A 20651-nucleotide genomic window follows, 5' to 3' on the forward strand; every position below is an offset into this window, starting at 1 on the left:
TGTATGTATACATATTCCTTGTGATCCAGCAAGAGAAAGTGGCAGTCATCATACATATCCCTTTAAGCCTAAACACTTCACTAGTATTTCAGCATGTATTTTCTAATAACAAGTGCATTCTATTACATAATCTGAGTATAATTACCAAAATCAGGAAATTTAAAATTGATACAATACTAATATCTAACCTATAGTCAGTATTCAAATTTTGCCAATTGCTGCAATCTTGAAAGGGCTTTTCCTAACTAGTATTGATATATTGACATCACAAATATTTTTGGACCATTAAAATTAATGTATTAAATAATTGTTTTTAGATATGACTGTGATTTTTTTCACTTTCATTTGTAAGAATTGTAGATTAAATATTGTTTTTGGTTTATAATACCTTTATTCTGAACCTGAGTTTCTGTGTATTCTGAATTCCCCAGCTAATCCATTAAGCTTAATTACTTAGAGAATATTCAGGTAAAGGTAGCAGTTGTTAATTGTTTTCGTAAACTTGTGTTTATTTGCAAAAACCTTATATGATTATTTATTAAAATCTTAAGCATCTTGCAGACATTGGTCAGATCTTGCTAGATGAAGAAGTTATTACCTAGGTAGTCTGGTACACATAGTCTATTACCTCATTAATTTTTGCTATAGAAAGGTGAGGAACTAAACTGAGAGAGATATTGTGACTTACTAAGAAAACACAATATAAGGAGTAAGGAAAGGATCCAGTTTCAGCTTTCTACTTATGGCTAGCCAATTTTCCCAGCACCATTTATTCAATAGGGAATCCTTTCCCCATTTCTTGTTTCTCTCAGGTTTGTCAAAGATCAGATGGCTGTAGATGTGTGGTATTATTTCTGAGGACTCTGTTCTGCTCCATTGGTCTATATCTCTGTTTTGGTACCAGTACCATGCTGTTTTGGTTACTGTAGCCTTGTAGTATAGTTTGGAGGGGGGAGGGATTGCATCAGGAGTTATACCTGATGTAAATGACGAGTTGATGGGTGCTGATGAGTTGATGGGTGCAGCACAGCAACATGGCACAAGTATACATATGTAACAAACCTGCACGTTATGCACATGTACCCTAGAACTTAAAGTATAATAATAATAAAAAAATTTTTTAATAAATAAATAAATAAAAATAAAAAATAAAAGAAAACACAATTAAAGTTGGCAAGAGGACGCTGATTTACAGCATGCTACCTCTGCTATATAGAATTATAGGACCAGATTTTCATAATGGAAACTCTCTAAGGTATGAGAAACTATGCTTTCAAGTAAGTGATTGCAGATACAGAAATTATTTTTTTAACGATAGCCTTGGTGATAATATATTTAAAATGTACCTTTTGGTCTTTAAAACAGTTTTACTTCTAATTAATGTTAGCCTTGGTGATAATATATTTAAAATATACCTTTTGGTCTTTAAAACAGTTTTACTTCTTATTAATGTTAGCAGCAGTCTCTATTTTCTCCCTTATATTTTTGATAAGTAACAGGACTTTTGCCCTCTTTTTTTAGGAAGCAATAGACTATTTCTGTAAAGCGCCAAGTAGTAAATATTTTAGGCTTTGCAGGCCATTTGGTCTCTGTTTCAGCTTCTCAGCTCTGCCTTTGTAGACTGAAGGCAGCCATATGTATGTAAAGGAATGGATATGGCAATATTCCAATAAATATTTATTTACAAAAGCTTGCAGCCATCTGCAGCCTGTAGTTTGCCTAGCCTACATGTATAAGTAGATTACAACTCTGGCTGTATATTGGAATCACTTGGGGAGCTTTAAAGAGCCACTGGTCCCCATCCTCAGAGATTCTGATTTAATTACTCTGAGAATGGGACCATGGCATTGCTCTGGGTTTAAATCTCCTCAGCTGATCCCAAAGGTACAGTCAAGGTTGGGAACTACAGCTTTACGATCTTTAAAAATTACCTGCATGAAACTAACTAATGATCTTTTTATCCTAGCATTTTCTTTATTTTTAATTGACAAATAATAATTAAATATATTTAGGGGGTGTAGTGTGATGTTTTGATCTGTGTATATACATTGTAGAAAGACTCAATCAACATATCCATCACCTTACCAAATTATCACTGTTTTGTGGTGAGAACATTAAAAATCTATTAGCAATTTTGAAATATATAATACATTATTATTAACTGTAGTCACTATCCAATGCGATAGATCCCTAAGACATTCCTGCAGTCTGACTGAAATTTTGTACCCTGTGATCAACATCTCGCTTTTCCCTATCCCTCCCCACTTGCTCCCCAGCCTCTGGTAACCATCTTTCTACTCTCTGTTTCTATGAGATTGACTTTTTTAGATTCTTGGAGAACATTATGCTAATTGAAATAAGCCAGGCATAGACTGGGCGCAGTGGCTCACGCCTATAATCCCAGAACTTTGGGAGGTCGAGGCAGGCAGATCACAAGGTCAGGAGATCGAGACCATCCTGGCTAACACGGTGAAACCCCATCTCTACAAAAAATACAAAAAATAAGCCAGGCATGGTGGCGGGCGCCTGTAGTCCCAGCTACTCAGGAGGCTGAGGCAGGAGAATGGCGTGAACCCGGGAGGCGGAGTTTGCAGTGAGCCAAGATCGCGCCACTGCACTCTAGCCTGGGTGACAGAGCGAGACTGTCATCTCAAAAAAAAAAAAAAAAAAAGCCACGCTCAGAAAGACAAATACTATAAGATCTAACTCATAAGTGGAATCTGCAAAGCTGATCCCATAGAAACAGAGTAGAAAGGTGACTATCTTTTTTATTGTTTTTTGTTTGTTTGTTTGTTTGTTTGTTTTGAGACAGAGTCTCACTTTGTCACCCAGGCTGGAGTGCAGTGGCACAATCTCGGCTCACTGCAACCTCCACCTCCTGAGTTCCAGCGATTCTCCTGCCTCAGCCTCTCAGGTAGCTGGGATTACAGGCACACGCCATCAAGCCCAGCTAGTTTTTGTATTTTTGGTAGAGATGGGGTTTCACCATGTTGGCCAGACTGGACTTGAACTCCTGACCTCAAGTGATCTACCTACCTCGGCCTCTCAAAATGCTAGGATTACACGTGTGAGCCACCACGCCTGGCCGGGAGGTGATTAATTATCTTTTAAAGAGAAAAAAAAAGCAGTTCTGTAAATCATGTTAGGCACAGGAGAAGCAAAAGTAAGTAATATACAGTTCTACCCTTAAAAATTAGTCTAATGGGGTGATAGCTATGTAAGATAAACAAATTATAGTAAAACGAAAGGCTAATGACATAAACGACATTAAAAATGTAATAGACAAAAAGGATAAGGAAATGAATAAAAATGTAATTGAAGAAAGAATGGACAGTAAAGTAGGAGAATGTGTTGCATGGGAAAAGTGTTAAGCAGAGGTTAGGAAAAATACCAGTGTAGTTTAAATGTTCTGAGCATTATAAATGAGAAACAGTATATAGTGGGAGGAGAGTTGGTCACTAAAGGTGGTACCGTCACTGTCTTTTAGGTGTTCATGTTGGAAGAAAACTACTGGGATCATTTATCTTGGTTTATTTTTCATATTTCCCACACATAGTTCCAAGTTAGAAGAACTAAGATGTGGTTTTTTGTTTTTGTTTTTGTTTTTGTTTTTTGAGACAGAGTCTCACTATGTCACCCAGGCTGGAGTGCCATGGCACAATCTCCGCTCACTGCAACCTCCACCTCCTGGGTTCAAGTAATTCTCCTGCCCAAGTAGCTGGGATTACAGGCGCCCACCACCATGCCAGGCTAATTTGTGTATTTTTAGTAAAGACAGGGTTTTGCCATATTGGCCAGACAGGTCTTGAACTCCTGACCTCAAGTGATGCACCTGCCTCGGTCTCCCAAAGTGCTGGTAATATAGGCATAAGCCACTGCACCTGGCCAATGTAATTTTTTTAAAAGACTGAATAAATGGAAATCTATAAAGATGGAAATTCTATTGCAAAACAAAGAATATATTATTTGCTGGATATGTATGGCTTTGTATATTGACGTTTTGTGTATTATTCTGTATACCTTTTACAAAATAGTATGTAGCTGGCATACACAAATAATACACTCTTTAAAATCTTGAAATTTTCAGACTGTATTACACAATGCATATTGATTGGATGATAGCAACAAGCATTTTTTATTTTGGCGGGCAGGGGCTATTTCTTTAATTAGGAACCCTAGCATTTTAGAGCTGGAAGGGACCTTGAATATAATTAAGTGATACTATGACAATGAAAGTACTTTGGAATATGCAAACTATGATGCAAGGTAATATTACATAATACAAACTTTGCTTGCTTATATATGAATAGACTGAAACTTATAAAGGTAAAGTGAATATTTCCTTTCACATGACTAGTAATAGGCAGAAATAGAAATCAAATATCTTTATCCTGGTTTAAGCTTTGTTTGCTACACAGAAAGTTCTTAGAAAAATGTAACTAACCAAGAAGAGAAAAGCCCAAATAGCTTTATAACTATTAAAGGAATTGAATCAGAGGTTTAAAATTTTCCCACAAAGAAAATACCAGGCACACATCATATTATAGAGAAATTCTACCAAACATTTAGGGAATATATCATTCTAGACATATTCCAGAGACTAGACTAGAAAGTATATTCTCAAACTCATTTTTTGCTGCCAATATAACCGTGATAATCAAAACCAAACAAAAATAGTATGAAGGAGAAAAATTATATGTCAGCTTCAGCCACTAACATATAAACATATATAGAGATATTCTGAATGGAATATTGGCAAACTGCATCAAGTGTTAAAAAAATTAAGTTCACATACTGTGACTAGGTTGCATTTTTCCTCAGCAATGCAAAATTGGTTTTACATATAAAAATCTGTGTCACCCACTACTTTTACAAATTAGATAATGAGCATTGTAATAGATACACAAAAAACTTTTGTTAAAATTTTACAACCATTCATTAATTCAAAAAAGAAAATAGCAAGAGAAGCAACCTTCCTTAAACTAAGTAAGGGCGCTGAGCATGGTGGCTCATGCCTGTAATTCCAGCACTTTGGGAGGCCAAGGCAGGAAGATCACTTGAAGCCAGGAGTTTGAGACCAGCCTGTGCAACATAGTGAGACCCTGTCTCTACAAATAAAAATAAAAAATTAGCCATGTGTGGTGGCATGCACCTGTAGTCCTGGCTACTCAGGAGGCTGAGGAGAGAGGATTGCTTGAGCCCAGGATTGAGGCTTCAATGAGCCATGATTTTACCACTGCATTCCAGCCTGGGCGACAGAGCAATACTATAAAAAAAAATTAAAAAAAAAAAAAAAAAAAAACCTAATAATGGGTATTTACAAAATCAAAACCAAACGGCAAACACAATTCTTAATGAGGAAAAGTTAGATACATTCCTTTATAAAATGGGGAAAATGGATGTCTCCTATTATTACTATTTCTATTTAATGTTGTACTGGCTGTCCTAGCCAGTGTGAGAAGACAAAATGAATTAAAAGTATAAAGGTTTTAAAGAAAAACACAAGATTCTTATTACTCGCAAATTAAATTTTCTACAGAGAAAACTAAAGTAACACAAAGTATTAAAAATAATAGAATTTATTATCCTTACCAAACTAATGCAGGAACAGAAAACCAAATACCACATGTTCTCACTTACAAGTGGGAGCTAAATGATAACACAAAGAGGGGAACAGCACACACTGTGTCCTACTTGAAAGTGGAGGGTGGGAGGAGGGAGAGGATCAGAAAAAATAACTATCGAGTACTAGGCTTAGTACCTGGGTGACAAAATAATCTGTACACCAAACCCCTGTGACATGAGTTTAACTATATAATAAACCCGCACATATGCCCCTGAACCTAAAATAATAGTTTTTAAAAATAATGAAATATTGGCAAAGCTACAAAAGAAGTCAACTGATTTTATATACTCCAATAATAAAGAGTTAGAAATTGTGATTTGAAAACATCATTGACATTGTCAACAATAACTATAAGATGTCTAGAAATAAATATAAGAGAAGATGTGTAAGACCTGTGTGAAGATGATTATGACACATTATTGGAAGACATTAAGAAAGCCTTAAATAAATAAGTAGAGATAAATAAACTGGGTAAAGATTGTATTTGCCACTACATAATCAATGAAGAATTAATATCCAACATATAAACAACTCTTGCAAATAAATTTTTAAAAGACAATTCAACAATTCAGTAGAACAATGGGCAAAAGACCAAGGCATTTCACAGAAGAGAATGCATATATGAACCGTAAGTACATGAAATGTTGTTCAATATGATTAGTAATAAGGGAAGTACAAAATAGGATCACAACAAATTGTGATCTATCACTAGATTGACCAAAAGTACTAAATTTGACCATGTGCAGTGGCTCACACCTGAGACCCAAGTGCTCTGGGAGACTGATTCTGGAGGATGCCTTGAGGCCAGGAGTTCAAGATCAGCCTGGGCAACATAATGAGACCCCTCCATCTCTACCAAAAATTTTTTTTTAAGAAATTAGCTGGACATGATGATTCTAGCTACTCAGGAGGCTAAGGCAAGAGGATTGCTTGAGCTCAGGAGTTCAAGGCTGCAGTGAGCCATGATTGTATGATTGTGCCACTACACTCCAGCCTGGGCAACAGAGTAAGACCCTGTCAAAAAAGAAAAAAAAAAGAAAGAAGGAAAGAAAGGAAAGCAAGAAAGCAAGAAAGCAAGCAAGCAAGCAAGCAAGAAAAAAAGAAAGAAAAGGGGAGGGGAAGGGAGGAGAGGGGAGGGGAGGAGGGATGGAGTAAAGGAGGGAGGGAGGGAAGGAAGGAAGGAAGGAAGGAAGGAAGGAAGGAAGGAAGGAAGGAAGGAAGGAAGGAAGGAAGGAAGGGAAGGAAGGAGAGAGAAAGAGAGAGATGGAAGGAAGGAAAGAAGGAAGGAAGGAAGGAAGGAAGGAAAAGAAAGAGAAAGAGAGAAGGAAGGAAGGAAGGAGCGAGAGAAAGAAAGAAAAAGAAAAGAAAGAAAGAAAGAGAGAGAGAAAGAAAGAAAAGAAAGAAAAAAGAAAGAAAAGAAAGAGAAAGAAAGCTGACAATACCAAGGTTTGGAGAGGATGTGTATCAGTGGGAATTTTTACACATTGCTGGTAGAAACACAAATAGGCTCATTACTTAAAATGATTAGGGATTATGCTATAAAGCTGAACATTTACATATCATATAATCCAGCATTTCTACACCTACATATAATACCTTAGAAAAATACTTGCCTGTGTGCACAGGGAGGCATATACAAAAATTTTTTAACAACCCTATGTATAATAGTAAAAACCTGGAAATAATCCAGATGTCCATTAACACAATAATGGATAAATAAATTTTAGTTAATAAATTGTAGTATATTAACACACTGGAACATTATTCAGCTGTGGAAATGACAAGAAAACTGCTATGAATTTTATTAATATAATGCTGAGTGAAAAAAGTAGTCATAAAATACCAAATATAATTTCACTCATATAAAGTTCAAAAACAAAGCCAAATAGCATTTTGTCCAGGCAAAAACACGTAAGTGATAAAACCCTTTTTATGTTAAAGAAATGATAGAACACAAAGTTCTCAAAGTGTGGTTAAACTTTTTAAACTGTGGTGGAGAGATAAGGGGATGTGATAATGGAGGTAGAAGAACATTGATAATAATCTAGTTCTTGAGTTTAGTGGTGAGTTCAAAATGTTCAGTCTACTATTTTGCTGTTTAATATATATACATGTATATTCTTTGGTGTGTATTAAATAGCATATTAAAGTAATATATTTGTTTTTCAGAAATCTGCCTGAATCTTCGAGATCCCCCAACAAATATAATTATCATTCCAGAAAAGCAGGTGAAACCAGAATGGAGACTGCCAAAGTTAAATCACCGATTTACCACAAGGTAAAATAGTTTCTTGCAAAATGTCTTAAATATTAATCTTCAGTCTTGGTTACTGAAAAACAATGCATTATAATGTGCTCAAAATGTACCCAGAATTAGGCTATAGCAATTATGTAGATATACATTTTCAAAATAATAATTGTAGAATGCTTTTTCACTGTTTAAAAATAAAATATTAATTTAGTGATTTTACTTTTTTAGGTCAGAACTGGATGATATGCCAGAAAATTGCATCTGTGATGTTATTGGCCTTTTAGTTTTTGTAGGAAGGGTCCAGCGGTCAAAAAAGAAAGGTAATCTTTTAAAATTGAAAATCATAAAAAGTATTTCAGTGAATAATTTTGTGTTCATATGTATATAACAGTTACCTTCATTTATTTTAATATTCTATCCATATAGAAAACCGTGAAGATTTTTGGTCATATCGCTGGATTCACATTGCTGATGGTACTTCAGAGCAACCATTTATAGTGGAACTGTTTTCAACATCGCAACCAGAAATCTTTGAAAATATTTACCCAAGTAAGCAATTTTTAATATTTTTATTCTATGTTTGGAAGTAGGAGAATTAACTTTAAAAAAAATAGAGTAAACTGACTTACAGAAGTAGCGTGACATTCGGTTGGCAAATTCAAGCAGTCTGACAGCATGTTTAAATCTTTTCTATATTAATATTGTATTTGGTATTAGAGACATTAACCACCCGTTGGTTGTCTATTCAGAATTAACTTGGGATTGAAACCAGTTTTTCAGAAAACAGGTCCTCTTATCAATTCTCATTGTAAAAATTCCACACATTAAAAAATCCTTAAATTTCAGTGAGACTAAAACATAGGCAGTCAATTCCCTTTGTATACATTTGGAAATTGATTATGTAGACCCCGTTAAAGACATTGAAGACTTATATAGCATTAATTGGTAGATGATTGGTGGACTATGTAATTACATAATGACAATTGTAAGTATGATTCCAGTTGAATATTAAGTTAATATTAAGTTGGTGGTGTTATTTATACTGGCTGGTCAATATTTTACTTTGGCTTACTTTGGCATTGACTTTCTTCCCTGGATTCATTCAGACATAAAAGTATTTTTTCCACTAGTTTTATTTATTTGAAATTATTTTAAGTTTGTCCTATTACATATTACATATAACAGTCTAGTCTTCAGATCTATTATGATAAGGAAAAAAGTATAATACTTTTCAATAGTTTCAGTGAATATTTCCTTATTTAAATTTAGAATATAAAGCTATTTTAGATAGGGTATGACATTTTATTATTTTCCAAATGATTACATGAATAAACACTAATTGCTACCTGTGTTAAATGCTTGGCCAACATTTAAGAAACTCCCAATATTTACTACATATATATATACACATATATATATATTTTTTTTTTTTTTTAATTTTTTGAGATGGAGTCTCACTCTGTCGCCCAGGCTAGAGTGCAGTGGCATGATCTTGGCTCACTGCAACCTCCGCCTCCCAGGTTCAAATGATTCTCTTGCCTCAGCCTCCTGAGTTCCTGGAACTGCTAGAGCACACCACCATGCCTAGCTAATTTTTATATTTTCAGTAGAGACGGGATTTCACCACTTTGGGCTGGTCTCAAACTCGACCTCAGATGATCTGCCCACCTCGGCCTCCCAAAGTGCTGGGATCACAGGCGTGAGCCACCGCACCTGGCCTACATCTATTATTATTACTACTTTTTTAAACCAGCAATAAGATAGACATTGTGGAACACCAAGAGACCTAGACATTGTATATAGGGCTGTTCTGTTGCCCCTTTATTCTCTATACAAAACAGTATTATACACCTCTGCTTTGTTAGATTCCACCCTAGGCTTGTGAGATTAAATTTTAAAAATATATCTGAATAGAACCAAACCTCACCCCAATTTATGGGGGATGAAACAGAAAGAGAGCTTTGGCCAAACCAAGGCATGGACTTCCAAAGTGAGTGGGCTATAAACTCTGATATAACTTCTTTTAGGGCATAAGTAATTGGCAGTGATGACTTCTGGTGATAATCCTATTGCCTCAATTTAGGTGGGTTTTATTGCCAGCTTCCTTTTTGTTTGTTTGTGACCACTTTAAACAACAAGCTAACAAGAATTTTGGATAAAGATTTCTCACAGAAACTTTGCCAAGCACACATATTCTATTTCTTGTGATAATGTGAAATGTATCCTTCTAAGAAACCTATATACGGATCTTGGTGAGATTTATTCTAGTATAATAGTTGACAAGAGTCACAATTTATTTTTATCTTTTGACCAAGAGTGACGGAAAAAATCATTAAATTAATGGTGAGTATTAGGGGGGCTTCAGGCCTATGAAGAAGAGCATGGCTAAGAGTCTTCTGGAATAATACCAAAATTCTTTGGTAGTATGACTGTTTTTTTTCCATAAGAAAAGTGAAGAACTAAGGGGAAGTAATATTGTGTGTTTACTGTGTACCAGATGCTTATAGATATTATCTCATTTTGTGCTCTCAGAAGAGTTGATGTTGTTATAAATTTTCAGGTGAGAAAGCAAACATCCCGAGGGGTTAAGTAATTTCCTGGATTTCGTATAGCTAGAAAGCATTAGATCTGACTCTCAGATTTTCAGTGGCCATGAATTTAGAATTAGAGGTTTCTTTATTTTTTTCTAAATTTATTTTATTGCTGTAAGAACACGTAACATGAGATCTACTGGCTTGACATATTTTAGAGGTTTCTTTAATATTTCTATATCAACAACTTTAGCCATTAATATTCATATGTTTGTAGTTTTTGAAATAAAGGAAAAATTAAGATAATTCTTAATATAAATTAAGATACTTCTTAGCATTTGAACAGATTTTCTTCCTTTTCATTGCTACAGAATAAAGAACTTAGTAAATATGAGATGTAGCAAATGAATTTACAGTTGTGTTCTGGAGAAATTTTTATTCTCACATGAGAACTTACTTTTGTGTGATTATAACAATTTACGTTTATTTCTTCATTTCCTAGTCTGTAAAACCGTAAGTGTTTTGACATATAATGAGTTAAAATGAAAAATAATGTTGGATTAATGAAACTATAATAATTAAATAGCCTGTTAGATAAAAACAATTGATAACTGTTGAAAGTAGTTGAAATCTGAAGATATTATACTCTCATTTTTAGATATTCTTTTTAGCCTATAATCATAGCAAGGTGAAAGGAAAATAAACAGATGATGTAAGCCCTGCCATTAGCCTTAAAATCTAATTAAGATAAATACATAAAAGATAAAAAAAACACTTGCATAAGCAAATACGAATCAATAATATGTAAGCCCTATCTGGTGGAAGGAGTTAGAGTAATTCAGAGTTTAGTGTTAGATAGGGTTAATCATGGAGAGACTAAGCTTTTTTTTTCTCTGTTGGAAATCGCTGTTCACACTCAGTTGTGTGCCCAGTTAAAATGACTTGCACTCTTTATCTGTGCAACAAACAAATGACTTTAGTTACTTGCAGCTGTTGTACTTTCCGAAAAAAAGGGGCTTCTCACAAAAAGCAGACTAGTGTTAAATCCTTGTTGTTCCTAGTGTGGTCCCAGGACTGGGAGCACTAATAATTGCCTAGGAGATGATTAGAAATACAGAATCTCAGGCCCCACCCTAGACCTACTGAATCTGAATTTGCATTTTAACAATGGTACCATGTGATTTCTTTGTGCATTAAAGTTTGAGAAGCATTGTGTTAGATCCTGATCTTGTTATGTCCTATTTGAAATGGAAAAGTAATTTCATAAATATTTTTGTTTTCTAGTGGCATATTTTGTGTGTACACAGTTGAAAGTTGTCAGAAATGACAATCAAGTACCTAAACTGCTTTACCTCACCACGACAAATGAGAGTGGAGTGTTTATTACTGGTGAGTAATTTCTTTGTGTATATTATTAGAAATATATTTTCTCTTCCCTAGAATTCTTCAGTACATATTAACTTTTACATAATAACATTCAACTACAAGATAGTTTTATTTTGACTTCCTTTATTACTATAAGAGTGTTTTAGCAAAGAATTTTTGGCCTGTGAAATACATTGCTTATGGATTACTTACGAATGAGGCAATGATTTTGTGACTCAGTGGAAAATTGCATTTATATCCTTCAGTCAACTTTAATTACCGCTTGGCATAGAATGTAGATAATCATAAATTGCTTGATAGATTGAAGACCTGGTTAGGCCTGGTTTCATAATATGGATTCTGTTAACAATATTTTAAAATTCTAAATGAAAACAAAAATGAGTGTCGATTTTCAGCCCCAAGATCTTATGTTTTATTTATGTAACAAGAGAGGTCTCATTACTTGTCTGCAAGTATATTATTTTTTCCCTATTTCCTCCAATAATAGGATCAAAACATTAAAGAAAAACGTTTCCAAATGAGAGAGTGAGGAAATAGTGTGGAATGGGGTATTTACCAGATTGTTACCATGTTGGTAATTAAGAAATGTGTTAAAAGAAGAATCCTAGGAAAGCTGTAACATACATCTTTGTCAATGCATATCTTATTTTATAAATACTATCAGATGTGAATATGGCACTTTTAAGTATGTTCTAAGAACATAAATTTAAATGCTGAGCCGTATTCATAGGACGTTTCATTCATACATGATGCCATAATTTCAGGTTAATTCGTAGTTTAAAAAATGATTATTTCAGAAGATGTCAACGATTTGGATAGTTAGAAAAATTCAAATTGTTAGTTTTTCTTCTTCCTGTGATTTTTAGCATCCTATAGCTAGCTGCAGTTTAGTCCACTTAAACTCGAATACATAGTGTGTCTGATTTCCTTCCTAGGATTTATTTACTGTCTTTGGATAATTATCTGCTACATAGCGAATAAGTGAACTTGACTGTTTTTTCTTGGTAATAAAAGAGGAATTGTTTTAATAGTAAACCGTTTTTATACAAAAATATTCATGCAGATTGTTACAGTGACATTTTTATTTCTCATTTTTTATGATTTACCCTTCCCGCGAGGAGGTCATAGAGGCCAGCCGTATACGTATGATGCCAAGGTAAAAAACTTTATTCAATGGATTAGAACAAAGTCCGATTCCGGGGAACAGAAGAATATGGTTATTGGTGGATATTACCCCTATCCACCAGTGCCAGAGACATTTTCCAAGTATAGTAGTTCTATTAAAGGTACTAATGTAATTGCCAGTCCTTCTAAATGTGTTTACATTTTATACATATGGCTTATGCTATTTCAATTAGTCATCTTTATTCTTTTCTTTTATGGGAGTGAACTAAAGTTTAACAACATTCACCGATAATAGCTTTGTCTTAATGCAGATCTAAAAATACATGTCACGTATTTTCTATATAGTTTTCCCTATATCTCGCATGGTAGTTTAAAGATTAATATTTTGATTTTATCAGACTGGAAGAAAAGAGAAAACATAGAAGATAACCAACTGGAGATATAGGTTGAGTATTCCTAATCCAAAAGTCCGAAATCTGGAATGTTCTGAAACCTGAACCTTTTTGAGTACTGAAGTGACACTCAAAGAACTACCCATTGGAGCAGTTCAGATTTTGGAATTTTGCATTAGGGAAGCTGAATTGATAAGTATAATACAAATATTCCAAACTTTAAAAAAATCAAAATCTGAAGTATTCTGGTCCTGTATATCAGAGAAGGGATGATCAGCCTATAAATATCTTGATTTAATGTCATTGAGAACACATCTGACCTTGGTGTAGATCTCAATTACTAAGATGTTCTACAGAAAGACTAAACATATCTAAAGGAGACACTGGGTAATTTGATATTCAGATACTGACAACTGTATTGTGCTACTGTGGAATGATATATATTGTGTTTAACAAAATTGAGTGCTACCTTTAAATATAAAATGATGCCAAAATAAATGAGATGCTGAATTTGGAATTGAAGTACTGATGAAAAGCCTACTATTAATATACTTTTTAGTAGAATTAATATATGACAGTTGAAAAGTTTAACACAAGCATGTTCTTTTTAAAAAAGCTATGAGATAATTGCACGATTTTGGAAAAAAAGAGAAACTTTAAAATGCTGACCTATCATCATCTAAATATTGGCATCCTCTTATACATCATAATGCTAACAATATGTAATAGTGTTTGAAATAATTAAAATGTGTTTTTCTATGCAGTGACTAGGCAACACTTTATAGTTTGAAATATAATATGTAAATTGCATTTAATATGCAAAATTTATTTTGCAAATGAAGGGTACAGAGAGGAAGCCTGTATTCAAATTTAACTGATAAAAGTATTTTGCCGATTTCACAAAATTATATAAAAGGATGCCAGATATAAACACAGTGTCTCACAGTTAAGTTAATGTAGTAAGTTTATAATTTTGTGTTGTGAAATTACATTGCAAATCTAATTCTTATTTTTATCATTTCAGTTCTTTAAAACTTACAATTTTCTTGGACTTACTCTTTTGCAGTTGAGTCGCTCTTGACAGCTATAAGTGAAGTCAGGAAGGAGATTGAAGACTTGCAGTATAGGGAACAAAAGCGCATTGCAATTCAGGGGATAATTACTGCTATAAAGTATATCCCCCATAGCAGTGCGACTGAAAGTGCCTCAGCATCAGAAACACTTCGGGTATGGTGCCAGAGAATTAATAGTATTTCTCTGAAAGCACTGTGATCATGATTGCAATTGGTACCTTTTACATTTTATTCAGAACTCACGTGTATTGACTCTTAATAATGTAAGCCTAAGAGAAAACATTAGGTTGGTGCAAAAGGATTTGTGGTTTTTGCCTGTAAAAGTAATGGCAAAAACCGCAATTCCTTTTGCACCAACCTAATATTTTTAGTTTTTTGTTTGTTTCCTTTTAGTGTCATTTATTTGGGGGCAGACTAGGCCAATAATGATTACAGACTCTGACATTTCCCAAGGCCCTCAAAACTTGGTATCCTGTTTTTGCACTCAGTGTAATTTGAGGCTATCATGGGTGTTTTAAATTTCTAGGTGGTATCTATGACTATATTAATTTCCTACCTTTTGTCCAGGCCAGTACTACAGGAAAGCTTTCATGGGAAGTTTTCTCTATATCTGGCATAGTAGTCTTACCCAGGTTCTATAACTCTTCTAGAATAAATAGTTTAGTATTATAGAAGACGCCAGTTCTGGAATCCTGGCCCAATCAAGACAAACAAGTTAACTTTTCCCATGAGTTTATCTTTTTAAAAACTATGTCTAGGACTATTCCTATTTATATGGAAATAAGTATTTAATCCAGCTTTTCAGATAGTAGTATAAGAAGGACTTATGTTTGTCTTCCTTTTAAAAAATATTTTATTAGCAGATGGATTAGATTTAATCATTTTTATAAAAGCACTGTTATGATTGAAAAGTTTTGCCAGAACTCTTGATTATGAAAAATGAATAAACTAAAATTGTAGTCTTTTATGAGATTAATGCTTGTGAATTAGCATAAAATGTTTTCTTTAAATTATTGGTTTTAGAATGCTAACAGACCCTCGACATCTCAAGCAGCTAGAGTAGAAATTCAAGAAAGAAATGGTAAACGGCATCAAGATGATGAGCCTGTGAATTCTCAGTATTTCCAAACTACATCTACAAATTTGAGCCTTAGCAATAAAATAAGAATTCTTCAAGGCCCACATGCTAATCCGTAAGTCATTTGTATTAATTATATGTAAAGTATATTTTTTCTTTTGGTTTATCTCTACCCTGTAAAATAAGCAATTATCGTAGAAGCTGTATTAATTTGTTAGGGCCCCTATAACAAAATACCACAACTGAGTGGCTTAAACACAGAAATTTGTTGTCTCAAAGTTCTGGAGGCGCCGGGCGCGGTGGCTCACGCCTGTAATCCCAGCACTTTGGGAGGCCAAGGCGGGCGGATCACGAGGTCAGAAGATCAAGACCATCCTGGCTAACACGGTGAAACTCCGTCCCTACTAAAAATACAAAAAATTAGCCGGGCGTGGTGGCAGGCGCCTGTAGTCCCAGCTACTCGGAAGGCTGAGGCAGGAGAATGGCGTGACCCCGGGAGGCAGAGCTTGCGGTGAGCCGAGATCGCGCCACTGCACTCCAGCGTGGGCGACAGAGCGAGACTCCGTCTCAAAGGAAAAAAAAAAAATTTCTGGAGGATAGAGTTCAAGATCAAGATGTCAACAGCATTGCTGCTCTCACGGATGCAAGAGAGAATCTGTTCAATGCCTCTCTCCTAGCCTCTTAGTGTGCTGACAATCTTTGACATTCCTTGACTTGTAGAAGCATCACCCCAATCTCTGCCTTCATATTCACATGGCGTTCTCTCTGTGTAGTGTCTGTGTCCAAATTTCGCCTTTTTCATAAGGATACCAGTCATATTGGATTAGGGGACCACCCTAATCCAGTATGACCTCATCTTTATCAGTAACATCTGCTATGACCCTATTTCCAAATAAGGTCATATTCAGAAGACCTGAGGGTTAGGACTTCATCATATGAATTTTGTGGGGACGCGACTCAACCCATAAGTCTGCCCTCTGGTCCCACAAAATTCCTGTCCTTCTCATATGCAAAATAGATTCACCCCATCACAACATTCCCAAAAGTCTTATCCCATAGCAGCATCAATTCTAATCCAAAATCTCATCTAAATCTCATATGGATGTAATTCATCCATCCATGATCAGGCTGATTTATCCTGGGGCAAAAATTCTTCCTCATCTGTATACCTATAAAATCAAACAAGTTATCTGTCCAGAATACAGTGATGAGATAGGTATAGGATAGACACTCCCATTCTGAAAGGGAGAAATTGGAAGGAAAAGGGGGATCATGGGTCACAAGCAACTCCAAAATCTAACAAGGCAAATAAATTGCATTCGTTTTTAAGGCTTCACAATTATTTTCTTTGTCACAGTCTTGTGTCCTCTGGGCCCACTTGGGTAACATCCCCACTCCTACAACCCTGGGTGATGGCCCTACACTCTAGAACCAAGGAAATGAACCCACCCTTTGGAATTGAAAAGGGAGCCCTTGTCCTCTGAAACCAAGGAGGTAGTGTCACTCTCAAGGTCATTCTTCCATTTTCTTGAACAACAAGAACATTATAGCTTATATTTGCTCACCAGTTTTTTAAGCATGGGTCTTTACTACAAAACATCCATACATTATGAATTGTACATGACTGGAAGTTTTTGTTTCTTTAAAGTGTCAGGAAAGCCCAAACACTCCTAAAGCAGAGTGCAGAATCACTTTGGATTTTAAGATTTTAAAAATTCCAGTCTTTTAGTGTGTGCCCAGGTGCACAGCAGTTTTTGGTTGTGAATAAGTAATAGGTAAAATTTTTAATTTATTTTTTAAAATTTTTTAACTTTTAATTTTTGTGGGTGCATAGTAAGTATATATATATTTATGGGGTACATGAGATGTTTTGATACAGGCATACAATTTGAAATAAGAATGTCATGGACAATGGGGTATCCATCCCATCAAGCATTTATCGTTTGTATTACAATCAAACTACACTCTTTTAGTTACATTTAAATGTACAATTAAGTTATTATGGACTATAGTCACTCTGATGTGCTATCAAGTAGTAGGTCTTATTCATTCTTTCTAACTGTTTATTTGTACCTATTAAACATCTTCACTTCCCCGCACCCGCCTACTACCCTTCCCAGACTCTGGTAACAGTCCTTCTAAACTCTACCTTTATGAGTTCAATTGTTTGATTTTTAGATCCCATAAATAGGTGAGAACATGGAATGTTCATATTTCCATGCTTGGCTTATTTCACTTAACATAATGATCTCCAGTTCCATCCATGTTGTTGCAAATCACTGGATCTCATTTGTTATGGCTAAATAGTACTCCATTGGGTATATGTATCACATTTTCTTTATCCATTCATCTGTTGATGGACATGTAGGTTGCTTCCAAATCTTAGCTATTATAAACAGTGCTGCAACAACATAGGAGTGCAAATATCTCTTTGGTATACTGATTTCCTTTCTCCTGGGTATATACCCAACAGTGGGATTGCTGGATCACATTGTATTTCAATTTTCAGTTTCTTTGAGGAACCTCCAAACTGTTCTCCATAGTGGTTGTACTAATTTACATTCCCACCAACAGTGTACAGAGTTCCTTTTCTCCACGTCATCACCAGCATTTGTTATTGCCTGTATTTTGGATTTAAGCCATTTTAACTGAGGTAAAATGGTATCTATCCACAGCTTTTTGAGGGTTTTTGTCATGAAGGAATGTTGAATTTTATCAAACGTCTTTTTCAGCATCAAATGAAATGCTTGTGTGATTTTCATTTGCATTTCTCTGGTGATCAGTGATGTTGAGCACCTTTTCATGTGCCTGTTTGCCATTTGTATATCTTCTTTTGAGAAACGTCTATTCAAATCTTTTGTCCATTTTTGATTGGATTATTCGATTTATTCCTGTAAAGTTGTTTGAGCTCCTTATATATTCTGGTTATTAATAATCCCTTGTCAGATGGATAGTTTGCAAGTATTTCAACCCATTCTGTGGGTTGTCTCTTCACTTTGTTGATTGTTTCCTTTGCTGTGCAGAAGCTTTTTACCTTGATATCATTCTATTTGTCCATTTTTGCTTTGGTTGCCTGTTCTTGTGGGGTACTACTCAAGAAATATTTGCCCAGACCAATGTCCTGTAGATTTTCCCCAATGTTTTCTTGTAGCAGTTTCATATCTTGATGTATTAGATTTAGGTCTTTAATCCATTTTGAGTTGATTTTTGTATATGGCGAGAGATAGGGGTATAGTTTCATTCTTCTGAATATGGATATCCAGTTTTCCCAGCACCGTTTATTGGAAAGACTGTCTTTACCCCAGTGTATGTTCTTGACACCTTTGTTAAAAATTAGTTCACTTTAGGTGTGTGGATTTGTGTGTTGATCAATTGAAATGATTGTATGGTTTTGATCCTTTATTCTGTTGATATGATATATCACATTGATTTGCATACGTTGATTAGGATAGCTTTGGCTATTCTGGGTCTTTTGTGGTTCCATCTAAATTTTAGGATGGTATTTTCTATTTCTGTGAAGAATGTCATTGGTATTTTGACAGGGATTGCATTGAATATGTAGATTGCTTTCAGCAGTATAGATATTGTAATAAATTGATTCTTCTAATACATGATCATACAGTATTTTTCCATTTTTGAATGTCCTCTTCAATTTCTTTCATCAGTGTTTTATAGTTTTCATTATAGACATCTTTCACTTGTTTGGTTATGTTCATTCCTAGGTATTTAATTTTATGTGTGGCTGTTGTGAATGGGATTACTTTTTTATTTCTTTTTCACATTTTTCATTTTGGGCATAGAGAAATGCTACTGATTTTTGTATGTTGATTTTGTATCCTGCAAGTTTAGTGAGTTTACGAGTTCTAATAGTTTTCTTGTGGAGTCTTTAAGTTTTTCCAAATATAAAATCATATCCTCTGCAAACAAGGATTATTTGACTTCTTCCTTTCCAAGTTGGATGCCCTTTATTTCTTTCTCTTGTCTGATTGCTTTAGCTAGGACTTCCAGTACTGTGTTTAATAACGGGGGTGAAAGTGTGCATCCTTGTTGTCTTCCAGATCTGAGGAAAGGCTATCAGTTTTACCCCATTCAGTATGATGCTAGTTGTGGGTCTTTCATATATGGTTTTTATTATGTTGAAGTACATTCCTTCTATCCACAGCTTTTTGAGAGTTTTTATCATGAAAGGATATTGAATTTTATCAAATGTTTTTTCAGCATCAATTGAAATGATTGTATGGTTTTGATCCTTTATTCTGTTGATATGTTGAACCATCTTGGCATCCCAGGGATAAATCTCACTTGGTCATGATAAGAGATCATTCTAATATATTGTTGAATTTGGTTTGCTAGTATTTTGTTGAGGATTTTTGCATCAAAATTCCTCAGAGATATTGACCTGTAGTTTTCTTTTATGGATGTGTCTTTGTCTGGTTTTGTTATAAGGGTAATATTGGCCTTGCAGAATGAGTTTGGAAGTATTCCTTCCTCCTCCATTTTTTTGAATAGTTTGAGTAGGATTAATATTAGCTCTTCCTTAAATGTTTGGTAGAATTCATCAATGTAGCCATTGGATCCCAGGCTTTTCTTTACTGGGAGACTTTTTATTACAACTTCCATCTCATTACTTGTTATTGGTCTGTTCAGGTTTTGTATTTCTTCCTGGTTCAATCTTGGTAGGTTGTATGTGTCTAGGAATTTGTCCATTTCTTCTAAATTTTCCATTTCGTTGGCATATAGTTGTACATAGTAGCCACTAATGAACCTCTGAATTTCTGCAGTATCAGTTGTAAAGCTCCTTTTGCATTTCTAATTTTATTTATTTGGATCTTCTCTCTTTTTTTCATAGTCTGGTGAAATGTAAGTTTTGTTTAACTTTTCAAGAAAGCAGCTTTTTGCTTCATTGATCTTTTGTATTGATTTTCTCATTTCAATTTTATTTATTTATGCTCTGATCTTGTTTTCTTCCACTAATTTGGGTTTGTTTTGCTCTTGCCTTTCTAATTCTTTAAGATGCATCATTAGGTTGCTTATTTGACTTTTTTCTTCTTTTTTGTTGGAGGCACTTATAGCTGTAAACGTCCCTCTTACTCCTGCTTTTGCTGTATCCCTTAGGTTTTGTTATGTTTTGTTTCTATTTTCATTTGCTTCGAGAAATTTTTCAATTTTCTTCTTAATTTCTTCATTGA

At 34.6% G+C, this 20651-nt stretch overlaps 1 protein-coding gene across 2 annotated transcripts in view; it reads left to right on the forward strand.

Moving 5' to 3' along the window:
- The window catches only part of RADX (RPA1 related single stranded DNA binding protein, X-linked), a 76807-nt gene that overhangs the window by 15580 nt on the left and 40576 nt on the right, over positions 1–20651 (forward strand). Inside the window, exons 4-10 of one of the 2 annotated variants that reach the window (XM_005594282.4) lie at positions 7796–7904; positions 8106–8197; positions 8304–8426; positions 11693–11797; positions 12916–13080; positions 14378–14538; positions 15408–15577. In XM_005594282.4, the coding sequence (XP_005594339.1) occupies positions 7796–7904; positions 8106–8197; positions 8304–8426; positions 11693–11797; positions 12916–13080; positions 14378–14538; positions 15408–15577 (925 nt within the window). The remainder of the gene's footprint in view (positions 1–7795; positions 7905–8105; positions 8198–8303; positions 8427–11692; positions 11798–12915; positions 13081–14377; positions 14539–15407; positions 15578–20651) is intronic. The other variant, XM_045383383.3, reaches the window with a different exon arrangement.

The sequence above is a fragment of the Macaca fascicularis genome, chromosome X, assembly GCF_037993035.2.
Source record: "Macaca fascicularis isolate 582-1 chromosome X, T2T-MFA8v1.1".
Classification (NCBI taxonomy): domain Eukaryota; kingdom Metazoa; phylum Chordata; class Mammalia; order Primates; family Cercopithecidae; genus Macaca; species Macaca fascicularis.